We start from the raw sequence: 18343 nt of genomic DNA, 5'->3' as shown, positions 1-18343 counted from the left end.
AGTGAGTATTGGATCATTACTGGATGGAAGATAAAAAATCCAATCATTTCTGCCAATTCATCCTGGCCTATCCAATCAGCTGTTAATTGAACTTTTCATTTTTCCAGCCACTAATCAATTAAATAAAAAAGCTGTACAACCCAAGTCGGCGAAATTGAGAAAAGTGATTGGATTGATGTACCATAGATCGAATTGGATGAGTCGACGACGAGCCGACAAAGTTGACTTAGCCATACTAGGGTCTGCCCTGCTCCAACTTGATCTTCTGATCTGAGATTGTGCAGTGCTCTCTTGCAAGTCAATAAGTGGGGATAGATCGGGATCCGGTGGCACTGCCATCCTCGGCAGCTGGATCTACGACAGAGATCTTGACAGTTCGGATTGCAGAAGAGTGATGGATGTCACGACACTCCTCGAGATCAGCGTCGCAGGTCAACAGGACCCACTCCAGGTCATCATCCAGATACTTGAGCTCCACCGAGTCAACGCCAAATCTACTCCCAATTTCCCGCCTCAAGTCCCGGAGTCTCCACGAAGGCTGGAGCCTGAATCTGACCTTCTCCTTGCCATGGGTGGCCTTCACCCGTAAGCCCTCGCTGTAACCTGTGCGCCCATTGGTACCTCTCGAACCGGGCTGCCCCAAAGTTAGCATCTTTTCGGGCCTGGTCGGCATTTTTCTTCGGCCCAGCGACATAGACATGGACCTGCAAAGCTGGGTGTCACTCTGGGACCTGGTGAAGAAGCTAGGTCCCTGGTAATGGGCTGGGAGGGAACTTGATGGGCTGGAGTCAGAGCTGTGGCAGGAGGAAGAGGAAATGGAATCAGAGACGGGAGGCGGATCGTTTGTGAAGGTATTTTCGTGGGCTGGGCCCGGAATTGGAGCAGGTTCGGGCTTGGGAAAGTCTGAGCAGAGGGTACTGAGCTGGAGGGGTCCGTCAACGCCCTCGATGGATTTGATCACCATCTCGAGTTTTCTCAGCGAGTGATCCACCTTCTTGATCTTTCTTGAAGGCCAGCGTGGGATCCCATGCTGTCGGCAGATCCTCTTCAGCGTTGTTGGGCACACTACAAGAGCACAGGAAAAAAAGAGTTTTTTGAAACTGGGGGATGGTGAACAAAATAACTTTAAAAACATGAATTCATCGATTTTTTTTGTAAAAAAAACATATGAACGAATATTGTAAGCGAATTTTCAACCGAATTGTGAGTAAAATTGGCACTTCGGTACTTTTTCTCGTGTGATTAAGATAAAATTTAAATTAGATCGTTATATACACGATGACTTAAAAATGTAATGAAATGTCAGAACACAGTACAAGAACACAGGAATATGGGAATGGAGAAAGTAGTGTTAATGTATTCCTTTTTTCTCAAAAAAAACAAAGGCATCTTAACGACTGTTATGATATTAAAGATGGTAATGAAAAAGTCGATTTCAGGGAGTGGATGGTTTTTTTTACTTTTTCTGAAGTAATTCTGATAAATTTTGAATTAAAGAGTAACAAATATAATACACTAAAAATATGTATCAGATGATTTTGGTCTATACTATAATCGATAGAAGGATTCTGGAGCCGAGTCCCTACCTCCGATGCTCTTCGCTGCATCCTTTAAGCTGCCAGAGAAGTGCTGCTGAAGGAGATCCAAGCTGATTACCTTCTCCATCTTGGTGCGTTTCTTTTCTGCCACCTTCCCTTTCCCAGCAGCCTCAAACTTACCAGCAGAAGAATCCCCAGCTTCTGTAAAACCTTCTGCTTCCTTGCCTTTCTCTGAAATCTCAAAAATACACCTAGATGAACTCCCACAAGCTTCCTCCTGTAGCTCCTTCTCCGTGACGACTCGCAGAGTACGACAAAGGCTTCTCATGGTGACAGACAAGGAGTGAAGCAGCTCAGTTTGCTCTTCAATGGCAACGCAGTCCGCCGGCAAGAAGAATTCAAGAACAAAATCACACCTTTCAGAGGCCACGCTGCGCAAGCGTATGGCCACTGCCGCCCGTAACCCGAATATTCTGGCATGATGAGAGAGGGGATACTGGGCTTTGCTGAAGTCACAGATATTGGGTGAAAAACAGGGCTGGTTTGTGGTAAATGCTTGCCCCACTACGCCTTGGCCTCTGAGAAGGTGGTGCTCGGAGCACGCCTCTTGGAAGCCAACAAGAGCATAGTTATTTATATAGCAAGCTCGATCGATGGTGGAGACGCAGCCCTGGTAGTTCTGATCGGAGTGGCGTCCGCCGGTTTTGCCCTCTTGGATGCAGGGGACCCAGGTCTGAGCCAAGGGTAGGTTGTGGGTCTGGCAGATTATTCTCAAGACTGATGATATTTCTGTCAGTGCTGCTGTGTATGAATCGTTTTGGATCTGAATGGAAAATATCATTTTTTTTCAGCCCAAAATGAATAAATCTTAGACCCATTATACGTCCTACAATCAAGGCCAGATAAAATGCAGTAATTCAGAAAAAAAAATTAGACCCGTTAACATCTTCACTCGCGGCCAAATAAAATGCAGAAATTTACAAAAAAGCACGAATATTTGACCCGTCAGAGGCTACATACGCGCCCAAGAAAAAATGCAGGAATTCACAAAATAAGTCAATTTTAGACCCACTAGAAGATTCATGCGTGGCCAGATAAAATGCAGAAATGGCGTAAGACGCGAAGGGTCATGCAGCAAATTGATTGTATCATCATCCTCAAGCGCCTTCCAAGATTGAAATTATTCTTTCATTTTTACTGTATAATTTTCTACACAAAAAAGAACTACATATACATCCAAAAACGAAATGGAATAACTGCACAAAATCACAAATTTTAGACCCCTTAGAAGAAACATAGATGGCCATGCCACCAAACCACATACCTTCATGAGCGGGAGAGATGGAGTTTGGGAGCTTCTCAGGTCCACGGCCTGCGTATGCAAAATCAACTCGATCAATCCCCATCGACTAAACAGTATAATTTTCATCAAGAACCAACACAAGACATGTCAGTCAAGCCAGAAGAAGAAGAAAAAAAAAGCTCACCTTGAGGGCATTACAAATGTTTTCCAGATCAGTCCGATAATTGATCTTCTCTGTGGTCAAAACAAGCTCAAGAACACCAACGCAAGTCTGATTCCCCGGCTCAAATATCGGAAGAGCAAGCGTGCCTCGCAAATCTAAGTGCTGTGCATAATTTACCCGAGCATATTCCTGGGAACTGAAGTATCGAACATCTGGAGACCATTCTGGAACCTTCTCCACAAAAACTCTACCAGGCAGACCCCGAATCTCGCTAGAATTCTCCTCTGCTGGGAACTGATAATTAGTCGAAATCGATCTGTAATGGATAAGCCTCTGACAATCGGGGTTGAGTGAGAACGGCTGCCCATAGGTTGTAAGAACTCGCTTGTTCTCTCTCTCGGTTGGAACCCATATCTGAATCAGAACTTCCTCATTTTCCCGGCTGGCATCCTTAATCCAACCAATTGCTCTCGCAATTCTCTCCTGGAACGATGAAATTCGACCTGAATCTTCTATTTTCTCCATGCTAAGCTGATTGCTCGTTCCCACCTCGGCAATTTCTCTGATTTCTAAATTGATTTCTGCATCGCCCAAGTTCTCAGATCTCCCGACAGCCTGTGGATGATGCTGAGAAGAGGCAAGCTGTGGCACGTCTGGAGAGATCGGGAACCCTAACCAAGCATCTTCTGCAAAGAGTTCATCGATCAAATCCAAATCGAAATGCGATTCTGGAGCGGCAGCCGGCGAACCCATCACTCGATCACTTCATAACGCTGCTGCAATGAACTTCATAGCAAAAAGGATTAAAAAAATAGACGATCTGACCGCGTTTTCCACCTCCCACGAGCTCGACGAGAAGGAAATCCCCGATCTTGAGGACTTTCCCTCTTCTCTTTCCATCTCCGCCAATCACCCAAGATGAGAATATTCATTCAACGAGCTAGCTCGATGGCTCCAAAGTCAACGATGATTGCTCGTCTGGCTGAGATCAACCGTCTTCGTGGGCTCAGAATCACGATTAAACTAAGGATTTCTGCTTGTAAAAAACCGATAGATCATTGTCCGCGAGGAGAGATTCTCGAGCCGGTGAGAAATCTGATACCCATCGCAGTATTGCAGATTCCGCTACCGTCGCGAAAATTAAACAATTAAAGGTAAACAAGATGTAGTTAATAATTGAGAGGAAACTGACAATTTCTTCGAGAAGTCGTTTTCAGATGGCGGCTGCCGACATCGGGAGAGTTCTCGGAATATGTTTTGGGTTTTTTTTTCTTGACAAGCTTAATTGGTTCTTATTCTTTCTGTTTGACTTGTATCGAGATAATCAAATAGGAGAAGGAATTTGGAAACAAATATAGTATGTTTTTCCAGCCACGGGTAGTAATCTAAAATTGTCTCCTATGTTTCTTTTTATTCGTAATGAGATAATAGTAAATTGTGTTTGACTTTTAATTTGACAACAGCAACAGGCAATTATAATATACTAACTGTAATTCCGTCTGAGGTTCAGAATGAATATGGATTGAAAACCATATAAAGATGGATTCAGCAATAAGTGGTAACATATGATTCTCATATCATGCATTATAATATCATAGATAATATATCATGCTAAAATCATGCACCTTCAGAAATGTTTTCAGGAGTACAGAATTTGTTATCACTACATCAATTCATATTTGATTTAAACAATTCATCATATTTTTAGTTGCATAATAGTTATGCATTATTTGTGATATATCTCGTATGAAGTTTAGGGACAATTTTAATAAATAAGTTCAAAATAAATTTTATTTTTATTTTTATTCTTATTATTATTTATATTCTCATTTTTACTTTTACTATATGTTTATTTTTTTATTTCTATTTTTTATTTTATTTTATTTTTACTTATTTATTTATTTTATATTTATATTTATTTTTAATTTTATTCTCATTTTTTGATTTTTAATTTTAATTTTTAGTTTAATTTGTATTTTTATGTTTATTCTTATTTAGTTTTATTTTTAATTTTATTCCTATTTAGTTTTATTTTTATTCTTATTTTCATTTATATATTTATATTAATATTCATATTTGTATTGTTATTTTTATTTTTTATCCTTATTTAGTTTTATTTTTAGTTTTCGTTTTATCTTTATTTTTATTTTTAGTTTTGATTTTATTTTCATTTTTATTTTTATTTATATTGATATTTATATTCATATTTTTAGTTTTATCTTTACTTTTATTTTTATTTTTATTTTTTTATATTTATATTTATATTTATATTTATATTTATATTTATATTTATATTTATATTTATATTTATATTTATATTTATATTTATATTTATATTTATATTTATATTTATATTTATATTTATATTTATATTTATATTTATATTTATATTTATATTTATATTTATATTTATATTTATATTTATATTTATATTTATATTTATATTTATATTTATATTTATATTTATATTTATATTTATATTTATATTTATATTTATATTTATATTTATATTTATATTTATATTTATATTTATATTTATATTTATATTTATATTTATATTTATATTTATATTTATATTTATATTTATATTTATATTTATATTTATATTTATATTTATATTTATATTTATATTTATATTTATATTTATATTTATATTTATATTTATATTTATATTTATATTTATATTTATATTTATATTTATATTTATATTTATATTTATATTTATATTTATATTTATATTTATATTTATATTTGGATTTATATTTGGATTTATATTTATATTTAGATTTAGATTTAGATTTAGATTTATATTTTTGTGACTTTGTGCGGGGTGCAGTGCGAATTTCGTGCCTTTGTGCAGGGCGCGCGAGGCTGGGGGAGGAGTAGGGTAGGGAAGTTCGTGTGTCGTCAACAAACGAACACTGTTTGTTGATGAACGAACAACCAAAAAATCATGTTTGTGTTAGGTTCATTTGTGTTCGTTCGCGAACAAACACGAATGCTACTGGCTTTTTAAAAATGGTAATAAAAATGTATGATGAGAGAGATAGAGAGAGAAATGAGAGCAGGAGCAAGGGGAAGGGGAGCACGGGGGAGGGGGTGGGAGAGAGAGAGAGAGAGAGAGAGAGAGAGAGAGAGAGAGAGAGAGAGAGAGAGAGAGAGAGAGAGAGAGAGAGAGAGAGAGAGAGAGAGAGAGAGAGAGAGAGAGAGAGAGAGAGAGAGAGAGAGAGAGAGAGAGAGAGAGAGAGAGAGATGGAGCAAGGGGGAGATGGAGAAATGAGAACAGCCCCCGACCACCTGCGCCCCGTCCCAGCCGCCACCCCGCCCCTCCCCCGGCCGCCCCGCTCTCCTCCCCCGGCCACCCGCACCCCCTCCCCGCTACCCTCGCCTCCTCCCCCGGCCGCCCGCACCCCCTCCCCAGGAGTGGGTGAGTACTAAGGAATGTCTGAATGGTATGTGATTGGGCTATTTTTTTTCCAAGATTGTATAAAGGCCAAAATATTTGGGGCCTATTACTAATCACAGTTATATGCTAACTTTTATAATAATATAACATATTTTGTGTTTTTATTTTGATTGAAATGATCATGTATGCATGATATTAAAGGTTAGAATGATTTATTACATCTTTAGAATGAAGTTCACATTTTCTTGATTTTATGGTATTTTAAGAAAATATTATGAAATTTATCTAATAAACAAATATGCTTATAATTCATAAACTTATCTAATAAATAAATTTAGTTTTATTTGGTCATTTATAAAAATATTGAATTATTACAATGAAATTCTGATTTTCCTTCTTTTTAGTTTTCTTATGGATTTTTTTGACATTAAATTCATAAAGGAAAAAAATATATGAGTCAGAAAATAGATAACTGGATTCCAGTATTTTAGAGGGTTGCGATTTTTGAAAATCAAATCCTGATTTTGTTTGACTTCTAGTATTTTCATTGAACTGTTCTTCATTCAATTCATAAAGAAACTAGTCTTATGAGACATAACATTTACTTATTTATTTATTAAAATACACATATGGCTTTATTATACTTTTAGAAATGAAAATCTGATTTTTCATAATTTCTGGTATTTATGGAATTTTCTAACATTAAATTCATAAATAAGATACTTTTATAATTAATAAATATGAGATTGATATTATTTTAATATTAAGGAGTTTGGGTCTTCCATAAACTTCATCCCATGCCAACAATCCATTAGATGGATTAAGGAAGAGAGAGAAAAGTAGAGGAGAGAGATTAGCTGATGGATCAGACTGCTCTAACTTCAAATGACGATATCTAACAAACCAGAAGGAGTTCAAAGCTGACATTTTGAGGGTAGTTTTGTCTTTACCTCCTCTATCTATTCACTGACTCTATAGTGTTTTGTCCATTCAGAGTCTCATTTGGGTTTTTTCATTCACTAGAACAAAGAATACATGGTCCATTTATTCCATTTGGCACATGATGACCGGGTTGGTATGATCTTCGTCCTTTTCAAAGTTATGTCTTGATCATTTTTCCTATGTTAGTATAATTTCTACATAAATTGAGTCATTAGCACCATCCTTTGCCTCGTGGGATTAAATCAAGAGTATGAGTCTCTTCGTAGCTAGCTCATCCATCAAGAGAAAATTCTGAATTATAAGGAAGCCCTGCATATTGTTCAAACTGAGGAGACTCACCTTTATCTTGTTCACTCTGAGCCATACTCTGTAATGGTTCTTCAATAATTTGGGGGTTCTCATCCTATGTCTGTTCGGGAAGGGTAGTCCAACATGCCATCGTCCGCATTGATGCATTCACATCAAACTCCCATAGTTCCTGAATTGGTGGAGCCAGTTCAAGGGACACAAGGGGATTCCTCCCTTTTCTACAATCATTGTAAAAAACGTGGTCATATGATGGACACTTGCTACAAGTTGCACCGCAAGAATGCTCATCAAAGTCATTTGGTGACCACTCTGGCTCCTCCTATCTCTTTACCGCTTGCATCAGTTCTGGCTGTGGCTTCTCCTCTTATGCCACTTTGTCTACTTCTGAGGATACCTCCTCCACCAATTACTGATGCATCATCTTCTATCGGAGATCAGCTGAAGCAAGAGGAAATTGATCAACTCCGTCACTTCAGTCAAATGTGGTGGCTCATGGAGGTATGAGACATGCCACTTCCTCTTTCTTGTTTTCTTGGATGCAATGGATCATTAACTCGGGTGCCACAACCCATATGTCCTCTAATCCAAGTTGTTTCCTTACCTACAAATGCACTCCTAGCTCCCCTAAAGTAAGTATTGTATCAAGTGATTTTCTTATTGTTGCCAGAGTGGGGCATGTCCAACTCTCATCCTACCTCATTCTCACCCATGTCATCCATGTGCCATGTCTTATTGTTAACCTTCTTTCTCTTCATCACCTTGCTTGAGACTTGGGTCAGGTATTATTTTTCACACCTGATACATGTTTCTACCGTGATAAAGTGCCAGAGCAGACGACTACACTTGCTGAGGAACACGGGAGTCTCTATATCCTTTCTCGTTGTCCTTCGGTCTCTACTAGAGGAGCAGCTCTCTCCTCTAAGATGCACGGCCATCTTTGGCTTCTTCACCGTCGCTTGGGCTAGCCTTCCTTTTCTACTTTGAAGTTAATGTTTCCTCTTTTCTTTCATAGATGGCCTATGGACAAGTTTGTTTGTGAGCCATGTCGTTTGGAAAAACATACTCGGACAACCTCCCCGACCCAGCACCGTATCCAACACTCCTCGAAGGCCTCAAGGTATTCCGTCGTGGATTGTTGACCTTGCCTCAGGTCAAGCCACAAAAGGAATAATGTCATCTGGTACTGTCGAGGCATGTACTTGCTCCTCAGCATCTGCACCATCTCAGTCCATGCCGTAATGGGCCATCCTCGACATTTCGTAGCAACTTGCTCGTTCTCCCAGAATATCTTGGCTTGTTCACCAAGTCTCTTCTCCACATATTCAACGCACAAGTCATCGTCCATGAGATACCAACAAAAGTAGTAATTCATACTCAACTCCAGGTTGATAACTCCTTCATCTTCCTCGACCCTTAAAAAATGACTATGTCGGCTCATACACTCTTCTAGATCCGAGCTCAATGCTCCTCTCGTCGGTGCTCGTAGTCGTCTGGGCGCCGCTCGGGCACTGGGTATCCTCCATAACGTGGGCCGGTGTGTCATCGAGGTGGGGTCGGGTAGCGCTCGTGGTCATCCCAACTCTCCTTCTAGTATGTCTTCACGCTCTTCTTCTCCATTATCTTTCATTCACAATGACATATGGGGTCATGCCCCTATCCCTAGCACTTCAGGCGCACGATGGTTGGTGATATTTGTCGATGACTACACTTGTTTGACATGGGCTTATCTCTTAAAAAACAAATCAGACCTTACCCAAATTGTAATTTCCTTCCATACCCTCATCCGAATCAGTTTTCCACATTCCCTAAAGGCTTCTGCTTCAATAATGCTCTGTGATTACCTTAACTTCACTCTTTCTACTTTCTTTAGTTCCCATGGCAATGTTCATGAAACATCTTGTGCATGCACTCCAACAGAATGGCCTTGCTGAACGAAAGTTTTGCCACATCTTTGATGTCACACGAACCCTTCTTCTTAACATGAACATGCCGAAGTATTTTGGGGAGAGGCTTCCTCTCATTGCGGTGCATCTCATCAATCATCTTCTCTCTCATGTCATTCCTCATTTCTCTCCCCTTGATGCCCTGCAGCGAGCCTACCCATATGTGTCACTAAAGACTAACCTTACCCAATGCATATTTGGATGCATTTGCTATGTCACCAACCATCACTGTTCTCAAGACAAACTCGATGCTAAAGCGATCCGGTGTGTCTTTGTGAGCTATTTTGCTCATCAAAAGGGCTATAAATGCTATCATTAGTCTACTCATCGCTTCTTTGTGAGTAAGGATGTCATCTTTGATGAGTTACACCTTTCAATTCTTCCCCATCTTTCCTCCACTTTTTCTCTTCCGATACTTGATGAGTCCCTTGACTTCCTTGTTCCCCTTGCTCATGTTCACATTGCTTCTGACCTCGCTCCACCTTAGAAATTCAATGGGACCACATATATTCAACGTCTGTACCCTTTGTTGGTTATCGCTGCCCCGTCACCTGAATTGGCTCCTAATCCCTCTCCTGCCTTTCCTGCTCATGACAAACCACCTCCTCCCTCTCATGATGACCTTCCCATTGCTGTTCGCAAAGCCACTAGATTGTGTACCTCCAAACCCCTTTATCCTTTGGCCAATTATGTCTCCTTCCATCGTCTTTCCCCTTCTTACTGTGCCTTTCTCATGAGTCTTGATTTCACTATCATTCCAAAGACAGTGGATGCAGCGTTGGCTCATCCTGAATGGAGGCGTGCCATGTAGGAAGAACTGGATGCCTTGGACAGAAATCAGACTTGGGAGCTTGTTCCCTTGCCTCCAGGCAAACATTTGGTTCGATGTCGTTCGGTTTATGCTGTCAAGTACAATTCAGATGGCTCTCTTAAACGATATAAGGCACACCTTGTGGCTAAGTGTTATTTTGAGCAATTTGGTATTGACCATCTGGAGACATTTGCACTTGTGGCTAAGATGAACACTGTACGCCTACTCATTGCCCTTGCCAATCATTAAGATTTGCCTTTACAACAATTTGATGTCAAGAATGCCTTTCAATATGGTGATCTTCACAAGGAGATCTATATGTCATTGCCTCTTAGTTATGCTTCTCCTTCGGCATTTCCTCAGGTCTGTCGTCTTAAGATGTCCCTATATGGCTTAATGCAATCTCCACAGGTATGGTTTGGTCATTTCACGCAATATATGAAATTATTCGGCTATTCTCAGTGCAACAATGACCATCCCATTTTATATCGTCATTCCACGTCCGGGGGAGTAACACTCCTCCTTGTCTACGTGGATGACATTATTATCACACAGAATGACTCTCATGCAATGACGTAGTTGGCTACACATCTTGCCGGTTAATTTGACATCAAACACCTTGGACCACTTCACTACTTCCTTGGTATTGAGGTGGCATACTCTACAACTAGTATTTTTCTTTGCTAGCAAAAATATACTACTGGCCTTATTCAAGAGATTCGGAAAGAAGATTCACAACCACTTCTCACTCCTATTGAAGTCAATCACCATTTATCTACATCAGAGCATGATGAGTTTGTTGATCAGGGATGATAGCAAAGATTAGTTGGTAAGCTGATATATCTTACACACACTCGCTCTGACATTGCATAAGTAATGGGTACTTTGAGTCAATTCATGCATGATTCGAAGATGTGCCATATGCATGTGGCCAATCATGTACTCCAATATCTCAAGGAAACTGTTTGACGTGGCCTTCAATTTAAGTGCTAGGGTGGCCTTCATTTAGATGTGTATATAGATGCTGATTATGCCGGTTCCCATGTTGATCGAAGATCAACGACTGGTTATTGTACTTTTCTTGGCGGCAATCTTATTACATGGCGCAACAAAAAGCAGTCAATGGTTTCTCATTGTAGTTCTGAAGCAGAGTTTTGTGCTCTTGCTCAAGGCATCTACGAGGCGTTGTGGCTCACCAATCTTCTGTGACAATCAGTTCGCTATTAGCATCCCCCATGATCCAGTGCAACATAACCGCACTAAACATGTCAAGGTTGACCGTCACTTCATCAAGGAGAAGCTCGAGTCGGCACAATTCTGCACATCGTACATCCCTTCGGCTCAACAATGGGCAGATATCTTCACCAAAGGATTGTCTACTACACGATTTCAAAAGCTGTGTCAAGCTGGGAATGTATAATATTTACTCACCGGCTTGAGGGGGAGAGTTGAGCTTTCAAGAGTTAAGAGCAAAAACTAGCCTTTATGCCAAGGACTTGAGATCTAAAATAATAACATTTAAATAAAGATATCATCAATGGATAATAGTATCTTGATGTAATTAATTTTCATTAACTTAACAATAAATTCAGCTTTAAATACTCGAAGGTAGTAACTAAGATTTTGAACACATTATTCACCAAATCAAACGAAGATAAATTCATACAAGTACCTGAAAAATGGTTAAGACTATGTTTATCTTCATTTCATAAAATTACAAGTCCTAAATACACGGATTGACTTGTTTAGTGTATGGCCAAACTAAGTAACCTGTTAATATATCTAAGGCTCTTATTTTAGTTTCACATACAATCAGTCAACTACTTGACTGAGGGCCTATTGTGCTTTCATCACAACACATATTGAGGCATGCATCACTTTGAACATTCATCAAAACACACATCAAAGCATTGTGTTAAAAATACCTTAAAACATAATCTTCAATCTCCCCCTTTTTGATGAATTTCAAAACATGCCACAATACTCATATTTTTCTCCCCCTTTTTGAAAATTATCAAAAAGATCAGGATGGCTCCCCCTACATTCTAGCTCCCCCTTACACATAATTTGCATAATTTAGAGATTTCCATCAGCAAGGGTTTGTCAAATTGGAGATCAACAAATAGGGAAAGATCCAATACGATAATGGGAATTTTTGAGACATAGATCTGGAAGAATCCACAAAAAAATAAAATCAATTGATATAGATGAATACATTTATATAAGCGGAAGAAATCCAAAACTTTTATATGAATATAAAAAAAAACTGTGTATATCACGAGTAGATTCCCCCAGAGTCTCAGTTTAATGTGATCCTTAATAGGAGTAGGACCATCATATTCGATGTCTTATCCTTGATGGATCCTAAAAAAAAATTGTGGATGGGCAGTCATCATAAATCCCTAGCATGAGCCATGCCTAGCTCTCTCCGTAGAGTGCTAAACAGATCTTCACTTAAAGGTTTAGTGAAGATGTCTGCAACTTGCTGTTCAGTAGCTATGAAGCGAAGATCAATATCACCTCTACTAATATGATCTTTAATGAAGTGATGCTTCACTTCAATGTGCTTTGTTTGTGAATGCTTGATGGGGTTTTTGGCCAAATTAATGGCACTTGTATTGTCGCACATTATAGGTATTTTATTTAGTGTGACTCCATAGTCTTCTAGATGCTGTTTAGCCCATAGAGTTTGAGCGCAACATAGTCCACCTGCTATATTTTCAGCCTCAGCTGTAGATAAATAAATTGAGTTTTGCTTTTTAGATGTCCATGGCATGAGACATCCCCCAAGAAATGCACATGTGCCACTTGTGCTTTTCCTATCAACTTTGCATCCTGCAACGTCCGAATAACAGAAATAGACCAATGTCAAATCTTGATTCTTAGGGTACCAAATCCCGAAATCAGTCGTCCCTTTGAGATACCGTAGAATTCTCTTCACTGCCATTAGATGGGATTCTTTGGGATCACTTTGAAATCTAGCTGTCAAGTATAGTAGGGATCCAATCATTCTTCTATACATCCATTGGTCAATACGTTGACCAATGATGTCTATGTCCAGCTTAGTGCTTGGACTCATGGGAGCGCCTTTGGCTTGACAATCCTCTACTTGGAACTTTTTCAAAAGTTCCTTTGTGTACTTCTCTTGGCATATAAATATGCCATTTTGCTTATGTAGAATTTGAAGTCCGCTGAAATAGCTTAGTTCCCCCATTAGACTCATCTCGAATTCATTTTGCATAAGCTGTGAAAATGCTTTACATAAGTCTGGATTCGTAGATCCAAATATAATATCATCAACGTAGATTTGGACTAATATCAAGTACTTTCCCTCTCTCTTAATAAAGAGACTAGTATCTACACTACCTCTCTTGTAGCCATGTGAAGTTAAAAGTATATACTCAACTTCTCATACTAGGCCCTAGGTGCTTGCTTGAGACCATAGAGGGCTTTATGTAGCTTTAGGACCCCGTCAGGTTTTTCTAAATCTTCAAAACCTGGCGGTTGCTTAACATATACTTCTTCCTTAATCTCTCCATTAAAAAATGTACTCTTTACATCCATTTGGAATAGTTTAAAATTATTGGCACACGCGAAGGCCAATAATGTCCTAATGGCATCAAGTGTTGCCACTGGAGCATATGTCTCTTTATAATCAACTCCGTTGATTTGGACATACACTTGAGCAACAAGCCTCGCCTTATTTCTACTGATTTCTCCTTTTTCAGTCAACTTATTCTTAAACACCCACTTAGTGCCTATGACATTCATACCCTTAGGTCTTGGTACTAGCTCCTAGACCTTATTTCTTTCGAATTGGGCTAACTCCTCATGCATAGCATTTACCCAATCCGAATAATTTAGAGCCTCGCCCACTTTCTTTGGCTCAATTTGAGATGTAAAGGCTACATCTACATTGTCTCATTGTCTCTAAAGGTGGATCGAGTTGTGATTCGATCAATAGGAATGCCAAGAATGTTCTCTCGTGGGTGGTCCTTAGCTACTCTGATTTTTCTTAATTTCTCTATAAGTTCAATCTTCTCTTGATCTACTTCCTCCTCCTTATCATCAGGTTCTCTAAAATCTGTAATTCTTTCTTTCTCACTAATCTCTTAATTTATCATCATCTCCTCCTCATTCTTATCATTATCTTCTAGACCATCAATCGCATCATCTTCTCCGTTCTCTTTGAATTCCACAAAAGTATCCAAGTATAGGTTTCTTACATTTCAATAACTCATATAGGGTTTTCTCCATATGAGGTCTAATGAGCACCCTGTTCTGAATGTAACAGGCCGTGTTCACAGCTTCTGCGCATAGGGACTTCTTTACCATATATTCTTCTAGCATAGTCCTCGACATTTCAATCAAAGATCGATTCTTCCGCTCAACCACCCCATTCTGTTTGGGAGTTCTCGGGGCTGAGAATTGATATGTGATCCCGTTCTCATCACAAAATTCAGTAAATGACATATTATGAAATTCTCTCCCATGGTCACTTCTAATCATCTTAATCTTAAAATCAAATTCATTTTGGATTCTCTTTCAAAATTTCATGAAAATTTCAAATGCTTCATTCTTATGTGTTAGAAAATACACCCAAGTATATCTTGAATAGTCATCCACTACGACTGGGAAATATATTCTTTCACTTGTTTGCTCTTAAGACATGTTGAGCACACTTTCTCAATGTCTTCAAACTTATTTGGTAGGCCTCTAACTAACCCTTTGCTAATCAACTTCCTTAGCTAATGATATCCTATATGACCTAGGCGCCTATGCCATAGGTCGATAAGGCTCTCGTTGCCTCTCGCCATTGTTGGGTTCTAGAGGCCTAGATCTGGATGAACAAATCAAAACGATGAACAGCGGAAGACTCTTTTGCGAATTGAACGACATCAACGAAAACATTAAAACGATGTACCTTGCACGAATCTCATTCGTGATTTCTTCGATCCCGAAGCGAGATGAGTCGAGCTGCTCAAGTGTGCAGCCTCTAGACGTATCCACGCGGTCCTCGGCGCGTCGGATCTCCTCCTTCTCGTTGACGAGCCCCGTTCTTTCTCCGTCGGCGTCGTTACGTCGTCCTGATCACATCAGGGATGGAGAGGGGGTGTGGGGAGAGTGGAGAAGAAGGGGAAAGGCCCCTGAACAATTATGGCCTCGGTGAATTTCGTTCAGGGCCTTCCCCTATTTATACTAAGCGGGTATTTTTTATAAAAACCCCCAAAACTTAAGTATATCTTCCAACGTCCAAAAGACCATTTGCGTGTGACCCTCTAGGCCCATGTATCAGTCTAGTTAACGACTCCAGCGGCCCAATAACCTTTATTGGCCTTCCAAATTAATTAACTATATCATCATATAAATTAATTAACTTCGGATCGATTTAACCCAATCGATAGGTCGAGACTCCGACACGTGGGGTGCCAAGCTACACCTCGTGTCCTATAAGATACAAAGGAGTGTGTATCGACTCACTCATGGAACCTGTTCATCATCGGTTACCGTGTATGTATAATCCCTCATCCACTTGACGTTCCTTGGACAACTTAGGGTATGGTCAACTGTCAAACCCTAATCGATCATCCGAGTTAGTACTGATGCATTCGAAAATCATCAGAGAACTCTTCTCCGATATTTCACTGCCTTGGCCAAGGACTTCGTTGCATCGTCTTCCTTGAGCTGTCACCTGTTATACCGAGGGTGGACGATCCCATCTTGACCACTCAATCGCCTTCGTGTACTTCTTGATGCACCCGAACTAAGACCGTTTAGAATCCCATGATTAGAGACTTGTTGGCCATAGCCAAAGTACAACCGTCCGTCCACAATACGTCTTTGGTGTCTCAGGTCTAAGGACCACTTACACAACCGTGACGTGAATCAACTTGATTGACAGTTCGGTATAATACCATTCAGGGATTTGTACGGATCAATTCAGTGAACTCTTTCCACTAAAGAGCACGCACTATCTATCCTTAGTGTCACCACACTAATGGCTACGGGACCGGCCATACTCATCATATTAGTGAGGCTAGATAGTGCTATTCTATCTGGATACTTTGATGTCCTTCTCGCGTATCCTTTGAATAGGAATGTTTAGAACACATGCTTAAAGACTAGTGATCTCCGTATTACGATCTCATCATAATTCACTAAGTCCTATCATGTATTCATGGACTTCATTATGAGAATCACACGTGCACTATAATGAATATGTTCTATTAATGAATATGGAACGAGATGCGGAATGTGTGATTGGCTTGCCGGCCACATATATTTCCATCAACCATAAGGCAGATGCATTCTCTACTAATTGCATCTATAACTATAACATAAATATTTTTTAATCGCTTTCCACTAAACAATAATTCTCCACTAGTGGAATTAAGGACATTACATGTGTCCTTTGTGAATTCAACTCGTCGGTTGCTATCACAAAATTGGCTAATGCTAATTAAATTATGATGAAGCCATATTCAACTTAGGACATTTAAATTTGGTCATTTGCATAGTGAGAATTTGGGACATGGAATCAATTCACAATGAGTTTTCACATATCCCAAAAAATCTACATAAACTTTTCATAGTAAAATACCTTAAACCATTAGACAATCAAGAGGATTCCTAGGTAAGGTGATAGTATAGGTCGTTTGTTTCCCAATATGTAGCTAACGGTCGATCATTAATGACTTTTCTGAAAAAGAACTCATTCCATTGAAATGTGGACGCCGAAAATGTTTTTCAGGCTTTTAAGAAAGGTATTATCGTCCACAACAATTCTGACTTCCACTACTTTATCAATTCCATTGACAATTCAGGCAGATGCTTTGGGTATGCATTTGGTGCAATGTTACCCCAAAATTTCCAAGCCATTGCTTTTTACGTTCAATACCTCTCGCATTGTGTGTGCTTAGACGCAGATTATGAACATGAACTATTCGCAGTGATGTGGACTATCAAAGATTGGAAACATGATATTATGTTTCAGAATTTGTTATTTTCGGAGATCAATTCAGTTAATGGTTTTTATCAGATAAGAAGGAAATCCCTTGTACAATCATGTGTTTGGTTAAACTTCTTCGTTTCAACTTTGGTATATGTTAAAATTCTGGGAAAAGGGATATTGTGGCTGATGCACTTTCCTGGTAGACTAGTGCACAAGATTGAGTATGCATCTTAATTTATATCACACAGGTGGAACAACAAAAAATTGACGAGGAAATAAAAAAACAAAACCCTAGGTTATATTGCATCAAGTCTACCATTGGAGTGATTCAATTATTTTAACTAAATGCACTATTAGTCATAATTTCTTGGGTTACAAAGGTAAAATTATTTTTACTCTTGATCTCTCTAATTCATATGGTCTGGAGGGGTATGATGGGTTATTTGCAACATTCCAGCACATCTCTCAACAAGTATATTGGTAAGTAATGAAAAGCACTATCAAATGGTGTGTTGCTCAGTATCCTACATGCCAGTGAAAAAAATCATTGAGACTTCAAGCATGTCTAATCCAGCCACTCCCTATTCTGAATCAAATATGGAGGAAATAGTGATGTAATTTATTCAAGGTTTTTCCTTTAAAATAGTTTTTATACCATTTTGGTAAGTTTATCATCTAAGAAAGTGTGCTCGTTACTTTGCACTGAAACACCCTTTCACGGCCAAGTCGGCTGCACATTGTTTCATTCCTCATTTGGGATTTCACCATTTAAAGCATTGTATGGTCACAACCTCCATCTTTACAATGTGTGTTAAGGGTCACCACTGAAGATTATGTTTTAAGGGTATTTTTAACACAATGCTTTGATGTGTGTTTTGATGAATGTTCAAAGTGATGCATGCCTCAATATGTGTTGTGATGAAAGCACAATAGGCCCTCAGTCAAGTAGTTGACTGATTGTATGTGAAACTAAAAT

At 38.9% G+C, this 18343-nt stretch overlaps 1 protein-coding gene across 1 annotated transcript; it reads right to left on the bottom strand.

Annotated features, from left to right (window-relative positions):
* Positions 1–31: 31 nt before the first annotated feature.
* On the bottom strand, positions 32–4153 carry LOC144712035 (protein NLP1-like). Its single transcript, XM_078586209.1, has 4 exons — positions 3026–4153; positions 2863–2910; positions 1587–2361; positions 32–1065 (listed from the first exon to the last, which is right to left on the bottom strand). Exons 1-4 carry the CDS (start codon positions 3755–3757, stop codon positions 299–301), a joined length of 2322 nt encoding a protein of 773 aa, XP_078442335.1. The 5' UTR covers positions 3758–4153; the 3' UTR covers positions 32–298.
* Positions 4154–18343: the final 14190 nt, after the last annotated feature.

Source organism: Wolffia australiana, chromosome 14, assembly GCF_029677425.1.
Source record: "Wolffia australiana isolate 7733 chromosome 14, ASM2967742v1".
NCBI classification, from domain to species: Eukaryota; Viridiplantae; Streptophyta; class Magnoliopsida; order Alismatales; family Araceae; genus Wolffia; species Wolffia australiana.
The sequence above is the reverse complement of the archived record's forward strand: the minus strand, read 5'-3'. Positions and strand labels throughout refer to the sequence as shown.

What these genes read in the sequence shown, in the direction of transcription:
- LOC144712035 (XM_078586209.1), bottom strand. Translation starts at nt 3,757, where the DNA reads ATGGGTTCGCCGGCTGCCGCTCCAGAATCGCATTTCGATTTGGATTTG. An exon ending in ACATTTGTAATGCCCTCAAG is followed by an intron (nt 2,911 to 3,025) that starts GTGAGCTTTTTT and finishes TTGCATACGCAG; the next exon opens with GCCGTGGACCTGAGAAGCTC. An exon ending in TGCAGCGAAGAGCATCGGAG is followed by an intron (nt 1,066 to 1,586) that starts GTAGGGACTCGG and finishes GTGCTCTTGTAG; the next exon opens with TGTGCCCAACAACGCTGAAG.